This window comes from Leuresthes tenuis, unplaced genomic scaffold (genome assembly GCF_036924035.1).
Source record: "Leuresthes tenuis unplaced genomic scaffold, fLeuTen1.0.hap1 SCAF_22, whole genome shotgun sequence".
Taxonomy (NCBI): Eukaryota; Metazoa; Chordata; class Actinopteri; order Atheriniformes; family Atherinopsidae; genus Leuresthes; species Leuresthes tenuis.
This window is the reverse complement of record NW_027325376.1, coordinates 17,186,140-17,212,900: the sequence shown is the minus strand read 5'-3', so window position 1 is coordinate 17,212,900 and position 26,761 is coordinate 17,186,140. Positions and strand designations below refer to the sequence as shown.

General features: G+C 41.0%; 2 protein-coding genes across 3 annotated transcripts in view; both read right to left on the bottom strand.

The window, feature by feature from the left end:
• Nucleotides 1-7,966: 7,966 nt before the first annotated feature.
• cited1 (Cbp/p300-interacting transactivator, with Glu/Asp-rich carboxy-terminal domain, 1) lies at nucleotides 7,967-8,545 on the bottom strand. The gene has a single exon (XM_072376210.1). The coding sequence runs from the start codon at nucleotides 8,543-8,545 to the stop codon at nucleotides 7,967-7,969; it is 579 nt and encodes a 192-aa protein (XP_072232311.1).
• hdac8 (histone deacetylase 8) overlaps nucleotides 8,447-26,761 on the bottom strand; it is a 47,694-nt gene continuing 29,379 nt past the window's right edge. The window contains exon 11 of one of the 2 annotated variants that reach the window (XM_072376120.1): nucleotides 8,447-8,564. In XM_072376120.1, the coding sequence (XP_072232221.1) occupies nucleotides 8,545-8,564 (20 nt within the window). In that variant the 3' untranslated portion in view covers nucleotides 8,447-8,544. Of the gene's footprint in view, nucleotides 8,565-22,332; nucleotides 25,397-26,761 lie in introns of those variants that run through there. The other variant, XM_072376119.1, reaches the window with a different exon arrangement.

Genomic DNA, 26,761 nt, shown 5'->3' with positions numbered 1-26,761 from the left:
ATATATTGATGCTTATATTTGTTTATATTTATACACCATCATTATTCATATTGTCAATTTATGGGTTGAAGTCAGCGTAAATGAATACCTCAAGAGTCAAATTTGCTCTGTGGATCATTTCTGCGGGGTATCGTCATCAATCCAGCAAAGTACCACATTCATGGTGTAAATGAGTGCCAGAAAATACTGTTTAATGCTGGTTAATGATCTATATTAATAATATATTGATATTATATATTAATAATAAGTTTTCCAGTCTTATTGTTAACTTGTGGTATTAACTGTTTACACTTCTATCACTACATAGAGTAAGAAGCTGTTGTATTTTCACCGTAAATCACACGGTAATTCATCAAATTGCAGGAAATGTTTGCGCTGCAGGCAGATCTCAGTCCTGTTCACACTTCCGGAGATAAAACTCCTCCTGGGACTGTGTCATCCTCTTCCAAAGGATCTTAATCATTGCACACATGCCAACTCTCTCTGAAAGTATCTCTGAATCCCTCAGGCTGCAGGAGCGAACCCCAAATTTCAAATGAATGAACCTCGACTCATTTCTGTGACTAATACAAATGCTCCAGTGTGTGTGCTCTTACAACTTACTTTGTGTTTTTGTTTCCTTTCCTTGGATAGATTGGTCTCTTATCCAGGTCAGTGTTGCAGGTTTTTCCAACAGAATTCACCCACAAACTGACATCTTAGTCTGTGAGTTATTATGGACAAAGACTTTCAGACTTTGCAGAATTCAGCAGCTTTGGGTGCAGCCAACAGCAAGTTTGGAACCCATCCTTTGCATTCCAGACCCCACTCTTCATAAAAAATGTGATAGAATCAACTTTTTTTTTTTACTTTCTAGGAGGAATAAACAAATTTCTACATGAATACAGAAATAAGATGTTAGTTTAAGAGTTATCCAAAGGCTAATTACTGTTTAACATGGGTGTGGAGCATTATTATCCAGTCAAGCTGGTGGATGTGCAGAAACACACACTGTGGCCACATAAATCGTATTCAAATGCTTTCACTTCTTAATTTGAAATGTCGCTGACAGATGAAGCATCCGGTGCTCTTGTTGTTGTGGAATTGTGTCCAGAGAACGTAGCTTGTGATGACATAAACACCACGAGGGCACCTAATCACCATCACAAATGGCAGTTTTATTATTTCCCCACAGACACCCAGAAACTGATCAGAGTTCAAGAGCTGATGTGATAAGTTGATCGGCCGTTTGAGAGAATATCAGTTATCCTAAGAACAGTTTTGCACAATTACAAAAAGGCCAAGTCAACATTTTATGTTTGCAACAAACAAAATGTTTTAACATTTTTTACCCATCGATCCATGGTCTTATGTCATCCAAAGGAGGCCGCAGTCAGAGCCCAGGGTCCCTCTCCCAGGCCACCTCCTACAAACCAGAGTGTCTTCAGGCACCAGAAGTGGATCCAAGTATTTAGAATGTTTGATTTGCAGGCTTTGTGCTTTCTATCAATCTGCTGATGAGTTTTAAAGGTCAAAGGGCAAACAGCGCAGCAGGTGGGGGGCCCTCAGGTATTCGGGCACCGAAGCAGACACAGTAATGTCCTTCTCTGAGTATCTGAAGAAGAAGCAGAACTTTTTTTCTGCTGAGTATGAATTTAGGACGGCAACAGCTGAACAGATACCTGCTATGAGTTTCATGAGATGTTTGTCCTGTTTTATACAATAGGTCAGTGAGGTGACCCTTGAGACCATACACTGATTTCTGTCTGAGCAGAGGATCCTTTCAAACTTATTGGCCCCAAAAAATTGTATCTTGCTCCCTTATTATTTGTACACCAACGTGGCATTCTACCTGCTGAAAAACCAGTAACCTGCTCTGGGTTACTTATTTATTTATTTTTTTGTTGCATATTACACAATAATCCCTCCATTTACTCAATAAAACCCACTAGAAAATGTTGTTTTGTTGCATGACCACCAGAGGGCAGCATGCTACTGTGAACACATGCAGAGAAAAACAAACGTTGGACAATATTTTGATATATGTCCTACGTAAATTTCAGTGCTTAGCAAAGACTGTTATTACAATAAATAAAGAAATAGTGTAAAAAACAACATCCATTTTCTATGGAGATTATTTATTCCCAGCAAGTTTTCTGTGTCTGACCACTTTGGCTGCATGGTTCTGATTGTCCTCTGGGGTGCTGTAATGCTGCAGACTGCCTGACATTTTCCTCCAACAGTGGTATTTTACGAGAATCATCTACGTACCAAGGATCAACGCAGGTCAATCTGACTGAATTTGGAAAAACTAGCACCAACAGCTATAAGCAGACATTCGAACAGACGCTGCACAAGGTTGAGCCCACTGGAGGCCAGTCAAGAAAGACTCATACAGGCAGGTATGCAAAAGCTCATCTGGCTTTTGAATCCATGGGAAAACTTCTCCCTCCATCAAGACAAAGGTCTGAAACATGCAGGAGAAGCGCTTAACAAAGAACACTGTCAACATTTTGGAGCATCCCATCCGGAACCTGTGGAGGAAAGATCAGAGTAGCTCAAAGACCGGGAGATTGGAGCAAAAGTTACGCTTTGTGACACCTTGCTGTAAACTGACAAAGAAAACCGACCATTTTGGACATGGTACCTTTAATAAAGAACTGAAAATGCTGTAAGTTTCTAAATTTCTAAGGTTCAGGCAAAAGGATGACCATTTCTTTTTCTACCTCAGTTAATCTGCGCTCATCCTATTGACATTTCATACTCCCTGTCCTCTATTTTACGCCTGCCTGCCTCAAATCAGATTAAAAAAACAACTATTGATATAAATCTGCACCTTCAGAAAATTCAAAGACGAGCGGGACAGGAGTAATAACACTTTCCTTTGAAATTTTCATTTAAATAAGTACTGATTTTACAGTACTCTGTCTCCATCTGCTGGCCAGAGATGGGAAGTGCACACATTCTCATTGTGTGACTGCTCGACAGTGTTGGACAAATTAATGCATGAGTTAATGTTCCAAAAAAGCAGACATTTATCTTATTTTTATAATATATGCAATAAGGCTGTCTTGTGGACCTTTTCTGTAACTATATTGTTCTATAGTTTGGAAATCTGCTTGAAAATGCTAATTAAAATGTGTTAATATCACATATGAGGTGTGTATGTCTTGTTTCTTAAACAAAAATTCCCTTTGACTCAGTTTTCACTTTCTTTATTTTCCCACAATCGTTAGAGCTGTAACAAAAATACAAGCATTTTTCTTCCAATATGATCTCAGACATTTACATATTCATATAGATGTACAAGTGAGAGCCAGTGAGCAAAAGTGCTTTAAAAATCATCTTTGAATAATAGTTATTTATTTATTACAAAGAAAATCGAGGAGAATAAACTTGCAACTGGAGCCAACAACATATAAAGATTTTAATCTACAGATTGAAAGGAAAAGTATGATGAAAGAGGCTGAAATCAGTGCAGAGTGTACTTCTGTCTCCAGAGTATACCTAGCAGCAGAGCAGTGGCAGAAGCTTTTCTTATTCGTTACTGTGGAGGAAAAAGCTCAAAACAGCAGCCTTTTTTAGCAGATGTATCACTGCTCGTGTCAAAGCTTTTCACAGCACTGGATGGGTTCGGGCATTCCCAATGATGCCGAGGCCCAGAGACAGCAGTCAAGTGTGTAAAAAAAAAACAAAAGAAAGAAAGAAAAAAGGAAGAGAAAAAAAATCCCACTGCTGACACGTAAAAACTGTAAATCTACTTCATCAATGGAGACCATGTCAGTTTCACTTCAGACGCTTCTAAAAACAACAAAAACATTAAGGATTTTGGTGGTACTTTCGGATAAGGCACCATTTATACACGTATTTATAAGCTGTCACTAGTTTACATTTACAGATACCTCATAGATCAGTTAGTGGTCATTCATGAGTACATGCCAGTGGCTCCTCCAATGAACTGTTGAAACAATTATGGGTCACTTATCTTCTGACCTTTCATGCACACTTTGTCGGTGGCTTACCAAGAATTTCCTGAAAAGGTCTTTTTTGACCCTAGCAGAACCCAATTGGATCACATTCGCAGGCAAACTTTTTTTTGACCGAAAGCAGGTTGGATCTGAGCCTAAAGCGAACCGTTTCTCTGCAAGAACAAAGATGGCGGATCTCAACAGGAATTATGAAACGATCAGCGGGCCGGGATCCCCGGTCACCCGAAGACCAGTTTTCAGTTTGGACATCTGCTCAGTTTGAGCAGAATCTTTAAGGTTCTACTTAGAAAAGCTACTGTGCGTAGAAAGTGGAACTGCTGTTGTGGATGAACTGTGCAGCTCTGTTGGAGGGCGACTGGTTGCGCAGCCCAGAATCCCCAAAAATCCGAAAAAAAAGAAACAAAAGTTAGAAAACAAGGGTTTATTGTGGAGAATATTTTGGTTTAAGATGGTCCCTCTTGGGGTTATTTTTGCACTGCATGGGGTGAAGTAAAAAGAGGAAATGAAAGCCCTCAGATGATTCAAGCAACTCCATCAGGCAACTTCTCAGGGGAGGAGAGGGAGAAACCTCTGGTCCACACAGCAAAACAACAAAAAAAAAGAAACATAAAACAACATCTGGGATTAAGACTTGACCGCGGCGCAACACACACACACACATACACACACACACACACGACAGAGGGCTGAAACAAACACAACGCTCCCTTCGATGAGAGGAATGTTGTTTTGACCCACATCAGCGACGAGACAGAGGAAGAGGAGAATCAGAGTGTCTGTCTGTTGGATTTGGAAGCAATGAGAAGCATCTTTATTTCTTTCTCTGTGTCAGAGAGGCGATTGTTAGAAAGGAAATGCCCAACAAATCCCTTTAAAGGGAAAAAAGGATTCCATCAAATTACCCCTTCAACAGGTTTTCATTAATCACTGCGTCTCTCGTTTCATTAAAAGAGAGAAAAGAAAGCTGGTGTGGTAACTGAGACCCTTATCAACTGCAAAAAGTGGTACTAGGCAGAGTGTGTGTGTGTGTGTGTGCAGGGAATTATCTGCAAAGGAGGAGAAGTATGTGGCTGAAGTAATGTGTGCAAGTAAGCTGAGCTGCCTATATCTAAATGAATAAATGAGGCTCACTGTGTGCTTTCCCTCTACAAGCAGGATTTATGTGGACAGAGCAGTGCATATTCAGAAAGAGCATTTTTTATTTTCATCACACACACACTCACCCACATGCACGATGCAAACCCAAAAGCCTCTGAAGTCTGTGTAACTACTGACATGTGCCTGTTTCATGGCCGCTACTCCCATTTCCCTGCTGTAATACCATCCCTGTGCCACTGCTACTGTGTGTGCATGAATGTGTGTGTGTGTGTTTGCAAGGATGCGAATGCACACGTAGGTGTGTGTGCAGGTGCAGGAATACAGGTGTGTCATTTTGTGTGGTCCGGCGAGAAACCCACAATGTGCCGACGACAGACGCGCCGACTCTAGGGTGAAAGGCCTTTGTTCCTGACGTGTAGTTTGAGCCCTCCGTCTCCTCTTACCACAACAGGTACATGTCAGTTCCCCCATGCCGACTGCGTCCGTCTACTGAAAGAAGCGGCCGGGTAAAGCCCCTTTAGGTGGCTGGAGGATCGGGTGTCAGTTTAAAGCCTTTTTCAATCCCGAAAGCTGCCAGAAATATATACCATGCTGTAAAAAAAAGGCCAGTAAATATTCCATTCACAATCATAGTGTGAGAAAGGTAAACCAGTGGCCACATCTGGTGACGCGTCAAGTGTGAAAAAACGTTATGGTCCTCTGAGCCGGAATGCTTGAAGGACTGTACCATGACAAGGGAAGCGCATGGCCAGCCATAATGCAAGATGAAAATATCAATTCATTGAAATTTGTGAGTTTTCTTTAGGTTTTCCAGCCAAATGATAGATTCCTCATGTAAATACTGGTCTGTTCTATCTCTAAAACATATTCAGACCTCACTGACAGCTATTTTTTTCACTGGTGATGAAGTCGTGTGATTTTCAAGCTCTGACGTCTAACTTAGTGTGAAAACGACCATTTAACCCTTAATATAAGATGCTAAAGAACGTCCTAAACAATGTCACCGTCAGGTCCGCTCACTGGTTTTTCCCACAGCTTTCAACCGTATCACATGGCACAGACGCCGATTCGATATCTAAGCTCGGGAGGTGTTATGATGTAACCCCACACTTTCAGGGACTTCTTCAAAGTAAAGAGCAAAAGTTCATCTGCGTGTCACAACTGAGAGCTCGCAGGAGGCAGTTTTCAGGGCTTTATCTGAACTCTATCGAGTCCCAGAAGGTGCGCAGGATCAGGTCAGATCTGTTAAAGTCTTCACAGGATTTAAAGCATCTGCTGCCAATACCTTAAAGTATGACACCACAGGATAACCCTTAAGATTTGCGTCTATCTCTCAATGCTTTGGTGATATCAGCTAGACCTATGCAACACGATACAAGCGGTTTTGATGCTCTTTAGCGTTGTATATTGCTACCAAAATAAAAATAATTAGATGATTACTGATTGTTGGCTTGGTAGCAAAGTGGGAGTGCATCCAAATGTCTAATTCATTATGATCAAGGACAAGTTTAAGAATGGAACTCCAGTGTTGCTGCCAGTGGGTTCATTGCAAGCTTGTGAAGATGTATTTTCTCTGCCTTCATAAGACCGGTGAGAAAATACAATCTGGTAAAAAAACATCTGCTAATATATCTTTGCAGCAAACATCTTTTATTAAGTTGATCCTGTCTGAGACTTCATTTTTTGCCTGATCCCAGACTTGCTGACACAGCTATCTGTAGACCTTTTCCTCATCAGGAACATGGTAGGGCAGTGATAATAAGGTCAGTCTGGGCTGGATCACCTGTTTTGACCTAAAGGTTAAAGTGGCAAAGCAGGAAAACCAAAAGGCGGGAGGTGTGTGAATCTGGTGAGATACCGTCCAGGATCACTGGCTGGATCACAGTTTGACGAAGCCAATATTGAGTCAAAAGACAAAACATACATGATCAAAAGGCTCTGGTTGTGTGGCTCTAACGACACCACACTCCACAACCAGACACAATTTACTGCATTCATGTCACATGCTCCAAAAGATTCCACAATTCTTAATCTAATCCATTATGTTCAGTAAAGTTGAAGTGACTATAGAAGCGCTACAGAAGTGCTCCTTGTCCAAGTCTCCTGATGGATATCAGCCACTGTCTTAAGTAACACGAATACGGCTGGTTGAACTAAATTCAAACAAAAAAAGAAAGAGAAGTACATTGAGATAACCAGTTCTCAAACAATCAGATCTTTGTGAAACCAAGAGACAGGAGTTTCTTTCCCATGAGACCAGAGTCTAATATTGTCTATTAAGAAAACAGGAAGCGTAGTGTTTGCCATCCTTTTGCAGATCTCCCATTATGTCATGGCTCCCATTTTCGTTTTTCTTTATGCACCAACTTGATCAACAGAGGACAGCTCTAAGAAAAGAGGGGATCCAAGTCCAACAGGTGCATCTCACATGTCTTTATAGTTTTGCTTCCAAGAGGCTGGCTCAAATGTCTCTTTGAACCCTTCTCACATCAATCAACTTGTTTTCATTAAGTCAGTGATGGAGTGGTGGAGGAAAAAGGACAGATTCGAGATATCCAGCTAATGCTTCGGCGTTTCTGTCTTTTAAAGGAACAAAAATCAGAGTGAAACCGTTACTGGTTTGATCGCAGGAAAGACAAATTCACTGATTAAATGAAAACCAACTCCATCGCAAATAAACAACAACAAAAAAAGCAAGCTGTCCTTTCCTTTGTCACCCGTCTGCAAATAGAGAGAATGAGAGCAAAAGAGAAACAAGAGTGTGCCTCAAATCCCTTTAAAACTTAGTCTCTTCTGTTTCCTCAATGTATCAAACAAGAAAGGGAAGAAAGAGAAAAATCAATGTTACTTGATTTGTTAATCAACTGGACTGCATCTGCATGTTTTAGTTTTTTCATAAGTCAGCATCCAGCTGGCACGTCTGACATGAAGTCAAACTCATTCTGTCCCAGCCACAACTCAGGCAGCTCATTGGCTCTGTCCAAACCCAGCTCCACCACCAGAGACATGAGAACTTCCTCGTCCACAGGGTCAAAGTCAATAATTCCACCTGCACCAGAACCCTGGCTTCCCATGCTGATCCCCACACCCATGCTGCCACCTCCAAGGCCTCCGGATGGTCCAAGGAGCTGGTTACCCGTGCCCAGCGGTGAGCCCCCGAAGCCTCTTTGAGCTCCGCTGGGTGCTGGATGTCCTGCGGAGGCGGCGCCAGCAAGGTTCTGGTAGTGCGAGTTGAGCTTCTGCAGTTGCATGCTGGCGATGAGATGCGGCCCCGTCTGCAGGCAGAAAGGCTGTGGTTTAGAGAGCGGCGCCGACGTCAGCGAAACCCCAGGTGAGGAGGTGGGACCGGTCGATGGAGAGAACGGCACAACTGAGGGTTTGGAGGATGGGTAGTGGAGAAGGGAAGTGAGAGGAGAAGAAGAAGAGGAGAGGTCCTTCATTGCAGCGTGGGCCTTGCCAGGGAACAGCAATGAGGTCATCACCAGGAAAACCCAGAGCCTGCAAGAGGAGGAGGAGGAAGAGGATGAGGAGCCAGAAGAAAAGGAGGATCATATGCAATTTAATCAAACTGGGACATTTTGGGAGGAAACTGTGAGGAAGAGATAAGCTGGATTGATAGAAAGTCCTGATCAGTTTGAGCAGATTATATTAATGATAAGACTTCTGTGTAAGAGAGACTCACTGAACACCAGGAGATGCTACATCTACACCTGCTGCAGAACAGCATCAATGTAAAGAAAAGAAAAACTACTCATCCCGTCACGGTTACCTCTTACCTGTAGAATTCTGTCATAATCCTGAGGAACAGCTTTTTCTTTTTCAATTCTTGCATGGAGTTAGTTGAGAAAACTGATACCTCTTTCGTTCCTCATGAGTCGTGTGTGAGCTGCAACGGCACCATTTCCCATCCCGTACCCCACATAGATATGGAAAACCTAGAAGCCAGTTATAACCTACTTTTTGATTTTCATTTTACAATGGGAGTAAAAAAAAGAAGAGGAATTTACTTTTCCACTGACTTAAACTTATTTGGCAATGGGAGACAAGCAACCTTGTTAAGGAGTGACAACAGTTTTCCATATCAGTGTCACCCAACCCAACTAAACTGGGTGCAGTGTGTGATCAGTGACTCACATCAGGCAACATTCACTGACAACCACATTTTCATGCCTAAATGTGTAATGAGAATTGTTATGCGAATGAAAGCGACAGGAAATGGTCAGCAAAGCTCTGTCCACATCTTTTTTAAAGACGCAATCTCAATAATTGGCACATTTAACCGAATTGGGCTGAATCAGTAGAAAAACATTATGAAACCGCCATAAGAGAGACAAGATTAGCTGTAGAGTTTCCAGTATTTTGGCTAAGCTAGGCTAAGCTAAACTAAGCTAAGCTAATTCTCTAGCAAAATAGTCTTTTTCTAAAGGACTTTTTCTGGCCTGCATTAAATATAGTTTCCATCACACTAATTTTCAACAAGACAACAAGCTATGTGTCGGATAGAAAATTTAGTATTAAGTCCTCATAATAAAAACTTATAGTACGTGACAATAAAAATACAAAAAACATGCAAGTATTTACTTTATTACTGTATTACCAGTATTAATCAAAGCCTCAAGAGGCCAGTTTAGCTTATTTTTAGCACAAATCTTAATGTCTGGATTGAAAATCGAACAAGAGCCAAGGTGCTAGTGGTTGGATTTTTTACATTAGGAGGGAGCCAAGCTTGTTTAGGTAATATGTTCAGAAAAGTCACACGATAGATAGTCTACAACTAGCCCACATAGTCAAAATGATTAATTTTGAGGACCAAAAACTGTTTTGCTATCAGTGAGTTTAACAACCTCTCTTGTCTGCCCTAATTCAAGCAGCTCAGACTCTCTCTGTGGGCCAATGGTAAACCCATACCACTGTGTTTTCATAAAGGATTGGCTTTGAGGCTTCCTCTGATTTGCCGTGACATTTGTTTGCACAGCATGAGAGTGCAGTCAAATGTCACGGCAAATCAGAGGCGTGAGAAAGAAAGAGACTAAAAGCAGGTCTCACGGCGAAAGCCTGAGAATTGGCAACCCTGATCAATTATATCTGGTGTATGACAGAATTAGGGGACAGATTTATTATTATGATGGTATCTCAAGTTCCAACTAAATGTAAGTGAAATAAAATGTAATCAATCAGATTTTCCGGATTATGCTAGATATTTTCCGATGCTTTCGATGTCTATGCTAAGCTATGCTTGGACAGAAATACAGAAAGACAATGAAAAGCAGCTGATTGAAAAAGTCCACGTCTGCTTATGGAAAAAGCTTGTGTGTAGCTTGTTCTTTCAGGCTACTCCAACTTCCTCCCACAGTCCAAAACATACACGTTAGGTCAATTGGTTATTATAAACTGACTGTAAGAGTGAGTGTTTTTTTTTTTCATTGTCTATGCGTTGGCCCGACGATGGACTGATGAATAATCCAGGGTCTACCCTGCCTCTTACCCAATGGCAGCAGCACTAGACTCCAGCCCCCCTGCAACCCTGAATAGGACAAAGCTGGTGTGGAAAATGAATAAATGAATGAAAATAGCTTTCTCAAAGTGAGGTGTTGTTGGAACAACGTGGATATATGAGAGAGTAAAGCTGAGACTAGCTGCAAAGCCCATTTTTATTAGCCCTCCCAACGAGAGAGTGTGTTAAAAAGTTTAAGAAGTTTAATGTCTGAATTTTCTATCTTAATGCAAAAAAAAAAAACTATTTTCAAAAGTTTCACACAGAAAAGCGAGGAAAGAACGAATGCGGCAGCTTTAGAATGCGACAACGAAGGAATTGTTGACTTTACTCATGTCCTTAGGTCCCAGTAAATGGCAAAGGCACATCTGTCTGGAAAATGAACAACAAGGTGACCCTGGTGCCTGGACAGCCTCATGACTCTGCATTTCAGACTAATTTTGCGTGTGCTCATTTGATGTCTGCTTTTCCTCTTGACCTATTGAGCAGCAAATTAACCGTGAAAAGGCTGTGGGGAGAAGGCTTGTGGGTACCAGTGGGTTTAGTGAGTGTTTATGGGTCTATGTATGTAGGCTATGTGTATGAATGGAATTCACAACACAACAGAGCCTTTGAGGATCTCAAAGAGAGATTGGGTCACATGGGAGGATAAATACATATGGACCCTGAGAACAGACCATATGTCGTGCTTTGTCTTTTCTGAGTGGGTGTGTGTGTGTGTGTGAAATGAGAAATGTTATTGTAGAGTGTGCGGTGGTAAAAAGGGCGAGTGAAACGTGTGTGTGTGTGTGCACAACAATACTCCTTGAGGCTCATATTATGGTCCCTGAGCCGTCTTATGTTACATTTAGTTCAAACAACATGTGTGCCTTAACTTCCACACACAGCACATCGTGCAGCTATCCTTTGAGTAAGGTAATCACTTTATAATGTGTACCAATACGCACACTCAGACACACACAGATGCACACATATGGCCACTCCTCCTGGTACTGGCTCTTATTTAGCACAAGCATAATTGGTCCAGGCAGACATGCAGCTGCACTCAACTGATAGAGTTAACACACAAACAAAGATTCCAAACAGCTGTCAGTGGCAGGTTTGTGCATGTGTGTGTTCATTATTCATTGACCGATTACTGTCAGGGCCACGTTGCACATGGTGTCTCTGCTCAATTGCTTTCCGCCACATGTGACCAGGAGATGCAAACACAAAACACTCCCAAAGCCCTCACTTTTTTTGAGATGTGCTGTCCTTTAAAGCTGCAACTCGGCAGTCAATTTGCATCTTTAAGGGGCAAAATTCAAGCAAATTGTAATTTTCAACTAGGTCCAGTCAGTGTGGCCAGATTTAGATTTAAATCTGGGTTCAAATGTAAATCTTTTATTATATGTTTCTTCAGAATGTAAACCAAGCCAGAACATTTAGAGGCTGAAATGGTTACCCTGGTTTAAGATGTCACCAGACGTGAAATGAAAATTCAGTCTGCGCATCAAGCTACTTAAAAAAACCTCCTGAAGGTTTGACATCTGTGATCAGCTTGGATTGCAAACATTTTGTGTAACCCTTCTTTTCTCAAAATTCTCTGCAATGGACACAAAGAGCGCAAAGTTAGTAATGAAAACTACAACAAGCTGAAATAAGCTTGCAATTAAGTCCGTTTAAAACGTATGGCAATCTGTTTACAGGAATCAGATGTAACTATGTTTTCATAGTCTAGAATTGTGTGTTTTCGTTAGCTTAGAACAAGGCTTCTCACAGTCTGCCATGTTGCAACACCATCGTTCCCAAACAGGCACTGAAAAGACAAACTAAACCAGTTCCAGCAAGTGCTTTCTGCATATTTTGTCGCCAGGTTGTGAAGGAAAGGGTGAGACGAGGTGACTTCACTTGGTTGCAATCTGCAACTTTGCCATTAGATGTCGCTACATCCTGCACAAGAAAACCAAAACGGAAAATATGTACAGTGGCCTTCTGAAATGTACGTAGTGATTTCACGTAAAAGTCTCAAAAACTGTACAACAGCTACATTTTCTCTCTGCAGTTTTCAGCTGTGATACACCTCCCATTGTGCTACTGGTGATACTTCCAGTTTTGTCACAGTGTGACATGTCGACACTTGTGAAGTAATGATGTTAACAGTTGCCAACATTCGAGGGATAAGTGGATTATTGTAAAACCTCAGCCTTCAAATTCATACTGGATCCCACCACATGACGAGACACGGCCCCACACAAAACAACTGTCAACTAATACATTATGTCACGTTTTTCAAGTCTGGATAGCTAAATTGCTATGCATTGGAAGTGTGGTTAAAAAAAAAAGATTAGTTTAATTATCATTATACAACCTGAGGCCATATAACAAAATTCAAGATGAAGTACCCTTGATGCTACCCACAAACCCCTGGTCCTACGCCTATGCCTGCTGTTGATACTTCTGAAACACTTGCTTGATGCTAGCAGGGTAAAAAGGCTGTGGCTGTGCAGGCACGTCACCTCCCTGATGTCTCTGAGGTTCAGGAGTTGAGTATCAGTGATGTCCAGAGAAGCGTTAATCACCCGCTACACAGGCTTAGCCCGTGCGCATCCCATGCCAGTTTGTGATATTTCCAGTTAGCATGCTCTCTGTTGCTTCTCTTTCAAAATTTACAAGAACTTGGCAAGCAAGTTGTGGGTTCTTATGTTTTTTTCAGGAAGTTCAGTAAGTTCTTGGAGCTTGGTTTGACTGCTAATCCAAATTGTTTAAGGTCTGTTTGAGGACAAGTTCAGAATCCAGAATGCAGAGTGTGGTATTGAAACTCTCTCCTCAAAGCACTTCATCAGTATATGGGTGTGTGCTTCAGGGCTGTAGTCACTTCGACTGGAGACACTGCAGACTTTGTAGGTCCAGGAACAATAGTGGCTGTCCTCAAACATGTGGGAACCCTCTCCTGTGCCAGCCACATGATAAGAATGCCAGCAAAAACATGATTGGCAAACGATTTTAGTACAAGGTTAAGTATGTCATCAGGATGTGCAGCTTTTCTTGTGTTCATTTTTTATTTTTTTTGTCATTTTGTGTTTGTTCCCCACTACATTTTTTTCAAATTAATCTAACATTCAAGAACTTCTTTGGCAAGCATACTCCTGTCAGAGTGAAATTAAAACCATTTGGGTTTAAATCAACAGACCACATGTTTTACAGATGTCACAAGTGAAGAAATATGGGTCTTTTAACTGCCTATGGAGGGCACCAATGTGCAAAAAAACGAACCGGTTGAAAATAAGATGAGGCTTCTTTTTCTTCCGAGTATGAAAGCCCCACATTCAGAACTCAGGAATGATATGAAAAGAGCACAAGAACAGTAAGCCTTTAGATGACAAGAAATCCATCAATAGGAATCAAATTGCTCAAAGAATAATCTATTCCCCCTCCAGGGAGAATAAAGTGTTCAGGAGAATCGTAGGTCTCCCTGTAGCTCAGACATGTAGCAACCTGCAGACGCTTTTTGTGTGAATTGAGGATGAAGCAGAGAGACTCTTTTTGTCTCCGGCAGCAGAGCACAAGGGCAGTTCAGCGGAGTTAGGAAGGATGCTGTGTGAAACTGCTGGAGGAGCGCCAGTGTTTTTTCCTGTTCACAGCTGACCCGACTTCATTCTGTTCCTCCACCACCTTTATGAGATTGTGAAATCAGCCCTGGCTTAGTTTCACCCTGTAAATGATTTCATTAGCAGTCTCGGCTGCTGTCTTGGCTGCCGTCTGGTCTCTAATTATCAGTAGTGAAAGTCAGCCAGGTTCGGTGCTCTGACAGAAAACAACAACAAGACAGACCAAAAGCTCAAATATCAACAGATATATCAAAACCAAAAATGCTCATTTTGTCCACTTATTTTAAATAATTTTGATAAAAATCAAAGAGATATCAGCAATGTTTTATCTTTCCCAGAGAAGAGCAAAGTGGTGGTGGCTAAACTCGCTTTAAAATCTTCACAATGGCCAAAAACAGCATTGGTAAAACGTGAATATTATCGTATAACAGAGCTTTCAACCCAAACATGTGTTCATTATCATCTCACATATGACAGAAAAATCTCCAGTTTTTATGAAATGGACCAAATGGACTGACACCAGCCATTGAAACACCGCCATAACATGAATGTTACAGGAACTAATGGTCCAATAAAAATTCATTTTAAGAACAGTCTGCTGTTGTGGAGAATTACAGCGGTGTTATATGAGCTCATGCACAGACACACAAACCGCCGACAACAGGGGTTTCAATTACACAGCTAAAGCCTGAAGAGCAAATTGAAACGTCAGTCTGTCTCTGACCCTTTCACGCACCATATGCTGCTCAAAGTGACACATTCACCACTTGCTTTAATTGCCTCCATATTGATGATGGTTAATGAGAAGCCAATTAAAAAAAAGGGAAAAAACAGGCGGATTTTACCTGCAATCCCCAAACTGTTTGTCAGAAAAGGATCAAACTTTCTTACTTTCTTTGAACACCAAAGCAATAATCCAGTGCTCTATTTGGATTGCTTTTGAGTTCAATAAAAGCTGCAAACACACAATCATATAAAAAATAACACAAAGAAAGTACATCAGCAGCTTCCATGATGTCTTTTGGAGTGCTAATGACATTTAATTTCAATAAGATAATAACTAACGGGTGCATTATTTGCTCAAAATGTAGACTTCAATGACTAATCATCAAGAACCCTTCAGGTGGAGAAAGAAAGGTGATGACCTCATTTATAACTTTATGTAAACCCTTGAGGAGTGAGAGAGCCCATTAAAACTTTCACTAGACATAAGATTTACAACACAAACCCTCACTGACAGCAACTGTCAGGATGTGAAAACATGTCAGTGATTGACCTACCTGTGAGAAAAGTCCAGTGCTGGGTTTAAACTGTCCAATCCAAAGAGGCTGTTGTGGAAATAAAAAAACGGTGAAGTGTTAATGTCAGAGAATCACAGGCTAAAGTCCGTTAGAATAGTGTTCACAGAGTGTCTGCAGAGGGTCTGTCAGCTCCTCCGTGAGCTTGTTGCTGAATAAAAAGCAGTTTGTGCCTCTCTCCTCCTTACTGAAAAGCCTTGTGTATGTGTGTGTGTGTGTGTGTGTGTGTGTGTGTGTGTGTCTACAGTCTGCCATGTAGAAACCACGGGCTGGAGTCTCCCTGGATCTGGATTGATGCAAAGTCTAAGAACAAATATGATAAATGATCTGAGTCAAACTGCAAAGCCAATCACAAAAAAATAAATAAATCAAGAGTTCATGAAGTAGCATTTTTATGCATTTAATTTACAGGATAGGTGCTACAATAGTTTGCTAAGTTTTTCTTTTTTTTCTGTCCAGCATTATGACAACAGAATTGTAATCTAAATACCATTTTATGCCAAACACATTTGCTTTGCCAAGGGAGGCTTTATGAATGTAAAGCTCCCCTTATTTCCCAAGTACTGCTTATCTATTTATTTTTGTTACAATACTTTGTATGTCCTGTATAGTGCCGAACCTGACAGGGGGACAGGGAAAGAGGGAGAGTAAAGAAAAAGAAACGGGAAAGAAATAGAAAGAAACGATCGAAGAAAACAACGATAAACCAGACAAGCAGACGCTACCACGGCAGAGACCAAACAGAAGACTTCCCACGACCTCTGTGGGAAATCCAGACGGAGAACCGCCAGGAGCACCTCGGCCAATAAACAAAGAGAAAAAAAAAAAAAAAAGCACAAGCAGCCACAACACCAGCAGCAAGCACATACAACACAACTGTGGACACGGATGGCTCGAACCCACAGCAACCATATCTCTAAGTTTCTTAAAAAAGAAGCACTAAAAGCACTCACAGGGCTCATTGTTGGTCTGATCTTATGGTGTGTCACTATCAGAATCCACTTTCTTATTGAATTTGAACAATTTTTTTCCCTTTTTACTACAGACCAGTTGACACCACACTGGATTAAAAGTGAGAACAGTGGCTAAAGCATTGTCCAGGCAGCAAACAGGATCAGTTGGGAAACCAGAAGTAAATCAATTGTCTGGTCACATGGGAGAAAGATCTGATAACAATTATCATGTGTTTTCATGTAAAATTTAAGGAACAGACCTGTTCCAGTTAAATGGGTGCAATGTCGGGAAGTAATATAACCAAAATAAATGATAAAAATAAGAATAAATACTGATAAAATATGATAAAGAGGACAGTGACTGCATATACATTTGTACAGAAAACTAAATTAAACGCACAAATGTGCATTTTTTGCTGAAGAAACTTTGAAGCCACAATATTTGACTCCACTCCTGAGTCTTCGAGGATTGTTCAACTGTCCCCCTCCCCAAAATGTGTCCATGGGGCTTTCATTCATGCAGGTAGGTATGGGTAACAACTGAAAATGTGATAAAAGTCATGTGAATGGTAAAAAGAATGTTTTTTAGCTCTAAACACAATCATTTCTGACCTGACCAAAGTAATGTTACTGTCTAAACCCAGCCAGAAAGTGATGTGTTGTTGTGTCATTGAGGGACCATTCGTTGGCCTTGATCTCATGTCACTGGCAGTGCATTTAACTGCTTCATCCACTCCCCTCCTTCCTCCATGAGGACTTTTTGAAAATGAAAGACTTGTGGATGATGTCTGCTCGGATGTGGAAATACTCATATGAGTCATATTGTCCTTCTGCCAATTGCAGGGGCCGTACCTTACAGGATGCCGTTAGGAGCCATGTTGAAGGGTGTGAACGAACAACCTGTCTGACAGTTTCAGTTGGAGAACTTGTTGCATTGTTCATTCAACGCTAAGTATACAGACAGTTTTTTTTCTTGGCAGGTAAACCCGCATTTAAAAACAAGAAAGAAGAGGAACACAATGTATTTTGCTGTTTATTTGTTGTCAGTATTTTTTTATTTTCCAGTGTAAAAACTCCAATGTCCAACCAAAAGTCCAGATATATGAATTATCAAAATGAGTGAAAAGTGAGTGCAAATCATCATTCTTTTAATCATGGAAGAAGTTTCCCAAAAAAGTCCATTTTCAGTTTATATTCTATGAAAAAAGAGAACCCAAACAAACCCATGTTTGAAAAAACCCCGAAGCTGCTAAACAGAGTCAATCCAACATTTATGTAATTCCCATCAACAACTGTGCATTTTCTACTGTAACACGTCAAAACGTGTTTTGTCGGAGAAAGTTCACCCAGATCCGAATCCGACCTCCGGAGTTTGGAAGCTGCTGCTCTGCAGGGCAGATGTTGCTCATTCTGAGGCAAACCCTATCAGGAATCAAATGGACCATTTCAGACCTCTCAGTCTTTGTCTGTGTCACTCACCCGGAGACAAGAGACCTTGGTGGTCTGTGGATTATTTGCATGACTATAAGTTCTCTCTTGAGGGGTCTTCATGTCACGAGAGACACCGATGAAAGATGGGCAGAAAGATTTATCAAGCAGGTTGAAACATGTTTCAGGAAAAAGAAAAGAAAAAGGATTTTAGGATAAGAATATAAATAAATAAAAAAGAGGAAGATTTTCAGTGTAAGCCTTTTCAAACCAATTTTGTAGGTTTACGGTCCTTTTATAAGAGGAAATTGTGTTTGGTTTTATTCCGTAATAAATCAAATTCCAAGAAACAATGAAAGCACAACATTTCTAGAGAGTGACTGGTGTATGAGGAAGGAGGCAAAACACACATGATGTAACAATCACACATCGTTTGTTTATTCGCCATTCCCCAAATTGAATAATGATTATTCCCAATTTCCTCAAATTGTGAGTCTACATTGTGCCAAACATTAAATATCAGAGCTGAACGCCGACTGTCTAGTCACAGGATACGGTTGTTGGGACTGGTAAAAAGTTTAAAAGTTGGTCTCCGGGAGCGGCTTGGACTCAACACCAGATCTGCTGACAAACCTGATTTTCCTCTCTGAGCTGATCCAGCGTCAAGGACAAAACAAAGCATGTTTTGTTTAAAACACGGGGGAAACCCTCCATAGAATAATTTAAAAATATCTCTCTCTCGCCAACGTCTTACTAAAAAAAAAAAAAAAGGACAAATCCATTTAACATTCACCATTCAACTCAATAGCCTTTGGAGGGAGGACATCATTAGGCGCCAACAACATGCTTCAACGCGGTCAAGTGCCACGCGCTCAGCCTCTCTTCCGTTAAGCAGATAAAAGGTGGCATCTGTCTATATTGTGCGAGTAAATCCCCTCACCATTGACCGCGGACTCTTCACATGTTGATGGGGAGGAGGATGTATAGACGGCGGCCCCCCCGCTGCTTTGTTCCTCTGGGTAAGGACGTTATGCAAATCAAACAAGCCGTTTCTGATTTCCATCTTAGCAGACAAATAATCATGTCATGTTAGTCAAACTGCTGGCGTGCAAGGTGGACTCTACTTTCAGGATTGGAAACTGATAAAACTGCACTGACATTTCAAAGATAATCAGGCTTGGCAAACGCTACTTTTTTCATATCAAGTCCACTGCATTGTGCTTTGATTTGGAGAGCATCCAAAGTGTAACTAGGAGACTTATGCAAATATCCAGTGCAGCTGGCAAACTTTTTAACAACCAGGACCCAGAAGACAGGATGGCAGGCCATCGACTTTATCTAAACTAATCAACAGCAAAGGTCAAATCACACTCTATTCAAAGCACAGGCTAAGTTGGGGCTTTGTGATGATTTGCATTGCATTTTTTTCTTTGTTTTTCCATGGAGCAGCAAAGGTGTGCTCGATACAACCCAGAGCAGGGACACATTCTGTAAATGAGATCCTCGTGGATCACAATTATTTACCCAGTAATAACTCTTTTAAAGAAATAATAGTACATGTTTTCCCAGATGTATCTAAAAAATGTATGACTTCATCAGACTCTGATTGAGTCCAACAAAATCCAAAGCCTTACCTCATATATTCCTTCCCCTTTCGTATTGGAAAAAAGAAAAAAAAGATCTTTGTGTATCCAGAGGAAGACAAAATTGAGCCAAAAAGAAATTACGAATAAATACTGGCAGAGAAACCTCTATCCTTTACTGGTGGTGAAAGATTTTTTTCCTTTATAGAACATGTTGCATTATATGGCTGGTTTATGTGGGATTCTAAAAACACAAATGATCTCCATAATCGTGCCTATTCAAATTCCACGCTTTAACAGGGCTGCAAGTAGACAATTAATATTTAACATTTACTGTGTGGCGACTTGGAATGTGAATTTTGAATCGCAGTGTATTTGGTACATTTATCTGTCAGTATAGGGTTGAGAATAATGAAATGACATTGTATGTGGAGGATGTTCTTTTTTGTGCAGGGGTGAGTCTAAAAAATACCATAAGGGCAATGAATGTGTCTTAAAAGATGTATGGAAAACAAGGGCTAATGTTGAACCTATATGTCAGCATGTAAGCCCTGTCTGGGTTTTTCATGGCCGGACCGTGTACGTGTCTCTTTCAGATGCTGAGCTATAAAGCTCAAAACAAGCCACGTTTTCCTAAACCTTATCAACTGGGTTTTAATGCCTAAACCTAACTGAACAACGGGTGAAAGCATGAGTCAAGTTGAAAGCAAAGTGTAAAAAGTACCGGGTGAGAGGCGAGACAAACTCAGATCTGAATCCACCTTTACACACTCCTGCCTCCAATTATCGCATTTGGAAATTTCAGCTCTTTTTTTCCCCGTTTCACAAAATTGTGGTAGTTTGTATTCTGCTGTATGTGATCATTTACGTACACAAAAATAAAACCAGAAGATAGTGCCCTCAACACGAATTAATTCATTGTTTTATCGCAGTTTTATTAACTTTAATGAGAGACTGTGTTGCACTTAAATAGGAAGAAATGGGTTAATCTGGCTAACTTTCACCCAATAAATCACATGATTCAAACAACAAACATCTCAAAATGTATGCCTTTGTAAAGACCCAGAACATTTCAGGACATAAAGTTGACCCTTCATTCTTAGTTTGAGTTGTCCTTTTGGTTTAATAAAAATGTGTTATGAACTCAACAGATTTCAAGCGAAGCGGACATCCAATTATGTCGAAAACTATTTGACAGTGCTGGAATTGTAGAGGCTGCGCAAGACAATTGGTGTTGGTTTTGGCCAAGGGAATGGAAGTGAACGATAAAACTAGATTTGAAATCATTTTCTTTTTAATTCTCCACACTGCTCTATAATCAAATCCACATTCAGCTCCCTCTGGGACAGACTGTTATGTCAAACCACAAAGACTCGAAATGGAGTTCTTCACAAGGAGGTGTAATACGAGTACATTGTAAACTTCCATTCAGCAGTCTGGGATGTCAAGTTTTTCATTATCAGCTGCTGCTCAATCTTATTTGTCGGAGGAGTCCGTGTACATACAAGTTTGTTTCCAGTGTAGTCAGACAGTCAAGGTACTATAGCTTTTCAGATCTATTGTCAAACTGAGTTTATAGAGCAGTCACAGTTGCCATGAAACTGATAGCAGAGTCCAAGCTACTTGCGCACATTTACATGTTAACTGTAAAAACGGAAGCCTCTGAAGTGGCCTGAGGAAGAACTCATTCTGCATTAGCTCTTCTAAAATTTGAGGAAACCAAATTTCGATTGACAGAATTAGTACAGGCCTCTGAAAGGAGGACGAGTAACCAACATTTTTGGATGCTTTTTCATATATTACAACTGAGACTATCTCCAAAAAAAACTTGTTATTGCAAAGAGAGATTTCACTGTACAGGTAACTTATTGTAGAAGATATTAAGTAATTAAACGTGGTATTTAATTTAAAAAAAGTCCGGAGAAGAGTCCATGATAGTGGTTGACTTTGATGATCTGGTGTTTTATGCCAGTATCGGTAATCTGAGGTCTAACTGGGGACAGCAACTCTTGTTTTCAGCAGCAAAGTTGGACTTGACACTGTCCTGTTACCCAGCCAGATCTACACTTACTTTCTGTTTACTTCGCCAAGCTGCAACAAACAACTTCCAGCCTTTGCATAGGAAGCATCAGATATCGCCAGATGAAACATGTCTCGGACTGAGTGTGTGGTGAAGCTGGGCTGTCCAATACACACACATGCAACAAACCATTAACACGAGCCAAAAAGATTAATTGCTTTTAAAAGTTGTTTTTTTTTTTTCCTGTTTTACTTGGCCTCGTTTTTAACCACAAACGACTTTCAGGTCCAGATCCTAAAATAAAATAAGAACCCAAACTTGGCGTTTTTGCTATTTGTGAAAATAAAGTCCAGCAGCTCCAGCGGTGCCATGAATCCTCTTGGGGGCCCCTGTTTTTTTTTTGTTTTTTTTTTTTTTTTCTTCTTCTTGCTCAACTGAACGGCGCACAGAAAACCACATAAACACACACATGTCTCTCATGTTTACAGCCCCTGGCCGGTACCGTAAGCCCCCCGTCATCCCCCTTTATGAGATAGAATTTCAATCGTCTCTCCTTTTCCGAGCTCGTAAACGGTGTAACGAGCTTCATTTGCTTCGGGTGCGTGGGGCTCAAACTGCCACAATGACCGCAGCAGTGTTCATAAAGATCACAGGGAATCCTCACACACACACACACACACATTTAGAGCTCACTTCTGTTCAGCACATGCCAGCTTAGACTGGGGACTCCTACATTTGGTGTGAATTTCCAGGCCATTAATTTAAGGAACATCACTTCTAAAGGAAGCTGCATGACATTTGTGGTTTCCCTTTCAAACGCTCTCCCTTAAAGCCTCCATTTACCAGCCCGCGCCGTATAAATCACAGCTTAAAACAGCACAGAGACACATGACAACAATATGTTCTCCTGTCTTTTATTTCAACAAACACCTGTGGTTTGTACATGGGAACATGCAAGTAGGTTAAGAAAAAAAAAAAAGTCTCTCAAAGTCTGTAAAATGCATATAAACACCAAACGTCCCCTTCCGAAATTTCAAAATTCTCAGACATGTCAAGTTTGTTTACAGTGGATTTGGAAAATATTGTGTGGGTTAAACATTTCTGGGGGGAAGTTGCCCTTAAAATTGCTGGTTGTATGGTCAGCAGCTTTTCAAATGACACGAGACAGTGGAAATAACCCAGTTTCACCACTTCTTCAGAAAGAGAAGCAAAAACATGAAAATACAACAAAGGCTATTTCACAAAATGATTCACATCTCTTATCCTATAAAGAAGCTGTTGATGTGTTTGACTTCCACAGAAGTATCCTGCAACAGAAGAAAAGATAGAAAAAAGCTTTCGATAAAAGCTAGTGAGCAGACTGAAAGTTTCTTTGTAAAACCGCACTTTTCAGTGGTCAGAAAAACTGTTTAAATGCAATTTTGGAGAATCTTTTCATAGACTGCGTTTAAACCGATTACCTGAAGCACTTTAAAATGTCAAATATATCCGTGATTAAACTTGCAGAGGTCAAATGTTTCCTAGACCTGTTTCTTTCAACTGGTTTAAAGTGATTGAACTGGGCTGGGTTTGCATAGTGTTGCCAGAGGGTGGTTGTAATTCAGTAGAAGAAGTAGTTATCCGAATCGGAAACAAACTCCCGAGGAGGAAAACACAGCAACAACCGCGGTGGACATCCAAAGGAGGGAAATAGACAAAGTTCTTCATCAGGAATTACTTTAATCTCTTGGAATATTTGGAATGTTATATCATATTTGGGTAGACACCAGTCAGTCCCAAGAGTTGGCCGTTTTCTGGCTCAGACTGGAAACGGCTGCTAGCGAGTTAATCTTTGCCAGGTTAGACGTGATTTGTAAAATCAAAGTTTTCCGGAAAATAAGTACCTCAAGGGAGTGTGGAACTTGTTTTAGAAGTTTTTGAGACTTTTATCATTTCAATGGACCTTTTCTCATTTGTATTTTATGGATGCACATCAAAGATTGAAACCTGTGCTAACGACAGGCAGATTATTAGCATCACAACTGTGGCCATTCAACAAGATGTTTTTGTTGTCCAAAACTTCTGCAGACGTGCAGTTTTCACACTTGAACAATGGAGATGTTCAAGGCAAATGTGGAGAGGCAATGTTGTGGTGATTTGCATTCTCACGTGCCGCTGGTGTGACTCCGGTGCATGTGTGAAAGCAGTTTAATAAATACGCAAATGCTGCTTGCTTCTCTCTACTTTAAGGTCTTAGCAAATGCAACAGCAACTTTACAGACTGCAAAATGTGTTCATGAGCTTTGTAGACACTTTTGAAAAACAAATACAGTGGATTTTGTGTTTATTTAAAACATTTTTTTAACAAAACAACTATTAATAAACCAAAATACAATCTCCCGACACTTCAGGTTATGTTTGGGGTGATATTCAATCAATCAGCCACAACATTAAAGCCACTGAGAGGTGAAGTGAGTCTCATCTTGTTACAGTTCCACCTTGGGTCCTACTTTTAAAGTGGATTTTACTTTGACATGTATCATAGTGCTTTCTATAAACCCCTACACATGTCAGTTCAATAGGACTCCCTGACGTCCTTCATCTATACCAGCGATTCCCAATCCTGATCCTCAAGGCACAACGCCCTGCGTGTTTTCCATGTTTTCCTGCTCCAGCACACCTGATTCAAATGAATGAGTCAGGTCTTTAAGCTCTGCAGAAGCCTGAGGACGACCCATTCATTTGAATCAGGTGTGCTGGAGCAGGGAAACATGGAAAACATGTGCCTTGAGGACCGGGATTGGGAAACACTGATCTATACCATCAAGACAAGGCCAAAGAAAGCCAAAGGCACCAATCTAGCCTGCGGATCCATGAAAGCCCCATCCTGCGTCCTACAGGGCGCAAAGATCTGTTTGGCTGGTGGTCTTAATGTTGTGGCTGACCAGTGTAAAGAGAACAATAAACTCTTAAACTATTAAAACTTCTATAAAAAGAAAAAAAAATCAAGATTTGTTCAAAGAACAAGGCAACACAAACTTAACTAAACATGTTGCTGGACAGCTTCTGGTGCTTTAGATTTAACTTGGCAACAAAACAGGACTGTAAATAATGTGGACAGGACTGTATTATGCCACACAGCCATGTGACAAAGCTGCATTTAATCTGGAAGCCAGATTCTGAAGAGAATATTTGACCTACTTCTCCAATTTGGGGCTGCTGTTCGTACCCAAATCCAATTTAAAGATGTTTTATACAAAAGTCTCGTCGCTATTAAAAATGACAAAAGTCCAGATGTTTTACGGATTCTGCCCAGGGCTAAAAACAATATGTGAGCACCTATTTTCCAGACGACTCTCTGCAGACTGTTTGTGAACTTTCTGAGCTTCCCCAGACATTTCACACACTTTTCAGGACTTTCCAAATCTGTTGTGAAACCAAGGTTTGAGGGCCTATGCGGGGAACTCGGCTGCTCTGTCTGTTTTAATGCTCATCTGTCCTTCAGGGGCTGAAATCACAGCAGGACTGGGGTGACCGTGAAACTGGAACCCTAAAAAAAAATAAATCTGCTTTTCCATTTATGCCTTTCTGGATACGCAGCATTCAGCATATTCTGTTGCCATCCAGTTTTACATAACCACACTCAACATTCTCCGAACTCTCATTCACACAAACATACATAACTTTTCCAAAACACAAGGAATTAAAAACAGGGAACATCACCCCTCCTCCCCCCCTCCCCATTTTAAACCGTTTACCCGTGGAAACACACAGCTAATGTTTTCCAAAACCCTCTTGTTCTCTCCTCTCCTGCCTCGCTCAATCTGTGCCTCAGGGCTGGAGGGGTCCACTCCATATTGTCTTCATTAAAGCGGCCGAGCGTCGATCCGGTTCGGAAACATGAGGTGTGTGTGTGTGTGTGTTCACCCGTGTGTTTGGAGGAGGCTCAGGGCTGCAGAGTCCTAAACCACATTCTTTAAATTCCCTGTAAACAACAGAGAGACAGAAATGAGAGGACTGAGTGAGGTTACCGAAGGTGAATGAAACGCACACGCATTCACACACACACACACACATTCACACACACACACACATTCACACACACACGCCAGCACACACAAGGTCGACGAAGGTCAATTTCATCTCATTAAACGGGACTAACATGGTTATTAGACACCAAGAGAAAACTAAGATGGAAGCAGAATGGAGGACACACACAGGCACAGTTGTGCCAATAAAAATGCAAAACAACATCTGGCTGAGGTAAGCCCCGTCACTCCTGAGGAAATACAAGCATGCAAAAAGGGATTCAGTATGGAAATGACAACGTAGAGAAACACTGCGAGCTCATTTGCATGAGGACTCAGGCTGGCTTCCATATCTCACACACACACACACACACACACACACACACAAGCCAGGCGAGTGCTGGGACACAACAACTGCATTATAAAGTGTAGTTGATGGTTCACTTTAGGGAAATAATGCTGCATTGTTCACCCTTTGTTATGCTAAATGGACGGATTGAGAAAAACAAACACGGTGCACGCGCAGCCCTGGGCTGAGTAATTGCCCTGACGCACTGAGGGAGGATGTCCTGTTTGTTGGCCATTGTGGAGCTGTCACTGAAGCCCTGTCATGTTCTGCCTACAGTAACAACAACAACAGTTTTATCCACGCTGAAATAAGAGCCTCTTCAAGCAGAATTACTCGTAACACACATGAAAATGGGCCTGTTTGCGAGGGTTTCTGTTGTGTTCAGCCCAACAGAATCTTCAAGGGGGGGGGGGGGGTCACTGCTTTTTGCAGATGATGTACCCCCCCCCCTGCATAAGGAAAACAAAACAAAGCAAAAATAGAAAGAAACACAACATATGCAGAGGGTCATTGGGCCAAAAAAATTCCCAGAAACACAATTAACTGCCAAAGCGCTTCTTGCTGTATGATGGCAGTGGCGAGTCTATTTATGTCATAGAGCATTGCATGTGAACTGATATTACACTGAAAGTTAGATATGTAGGAAAACATGAGAAAATAAGCAACAAAAATGTAACAACAACAACGGGAGCGATGATGCAAGTATTTGCACTGCTGTGCCTTCAAGCTCGCTGCTTTTGAGGTTCCCAGCATTCGTTTGACCAATATTCCCACACATCCCGATTTGACAGGCTCCAACACCCACTGAGACAGGATGGTTTCATGGAACTGATTTATAACTTGTCACCGCAGATAAAGCCCAGCGGCAGCGAGAATCTGTAGACAACAAAATGCTCATCCTGGCAGGCCTCGATGCCTTTTTTTTTTTTTCTTTCCCCTTCCTCAGCGTTCTATAAAGTTTGCATTCCTGCAG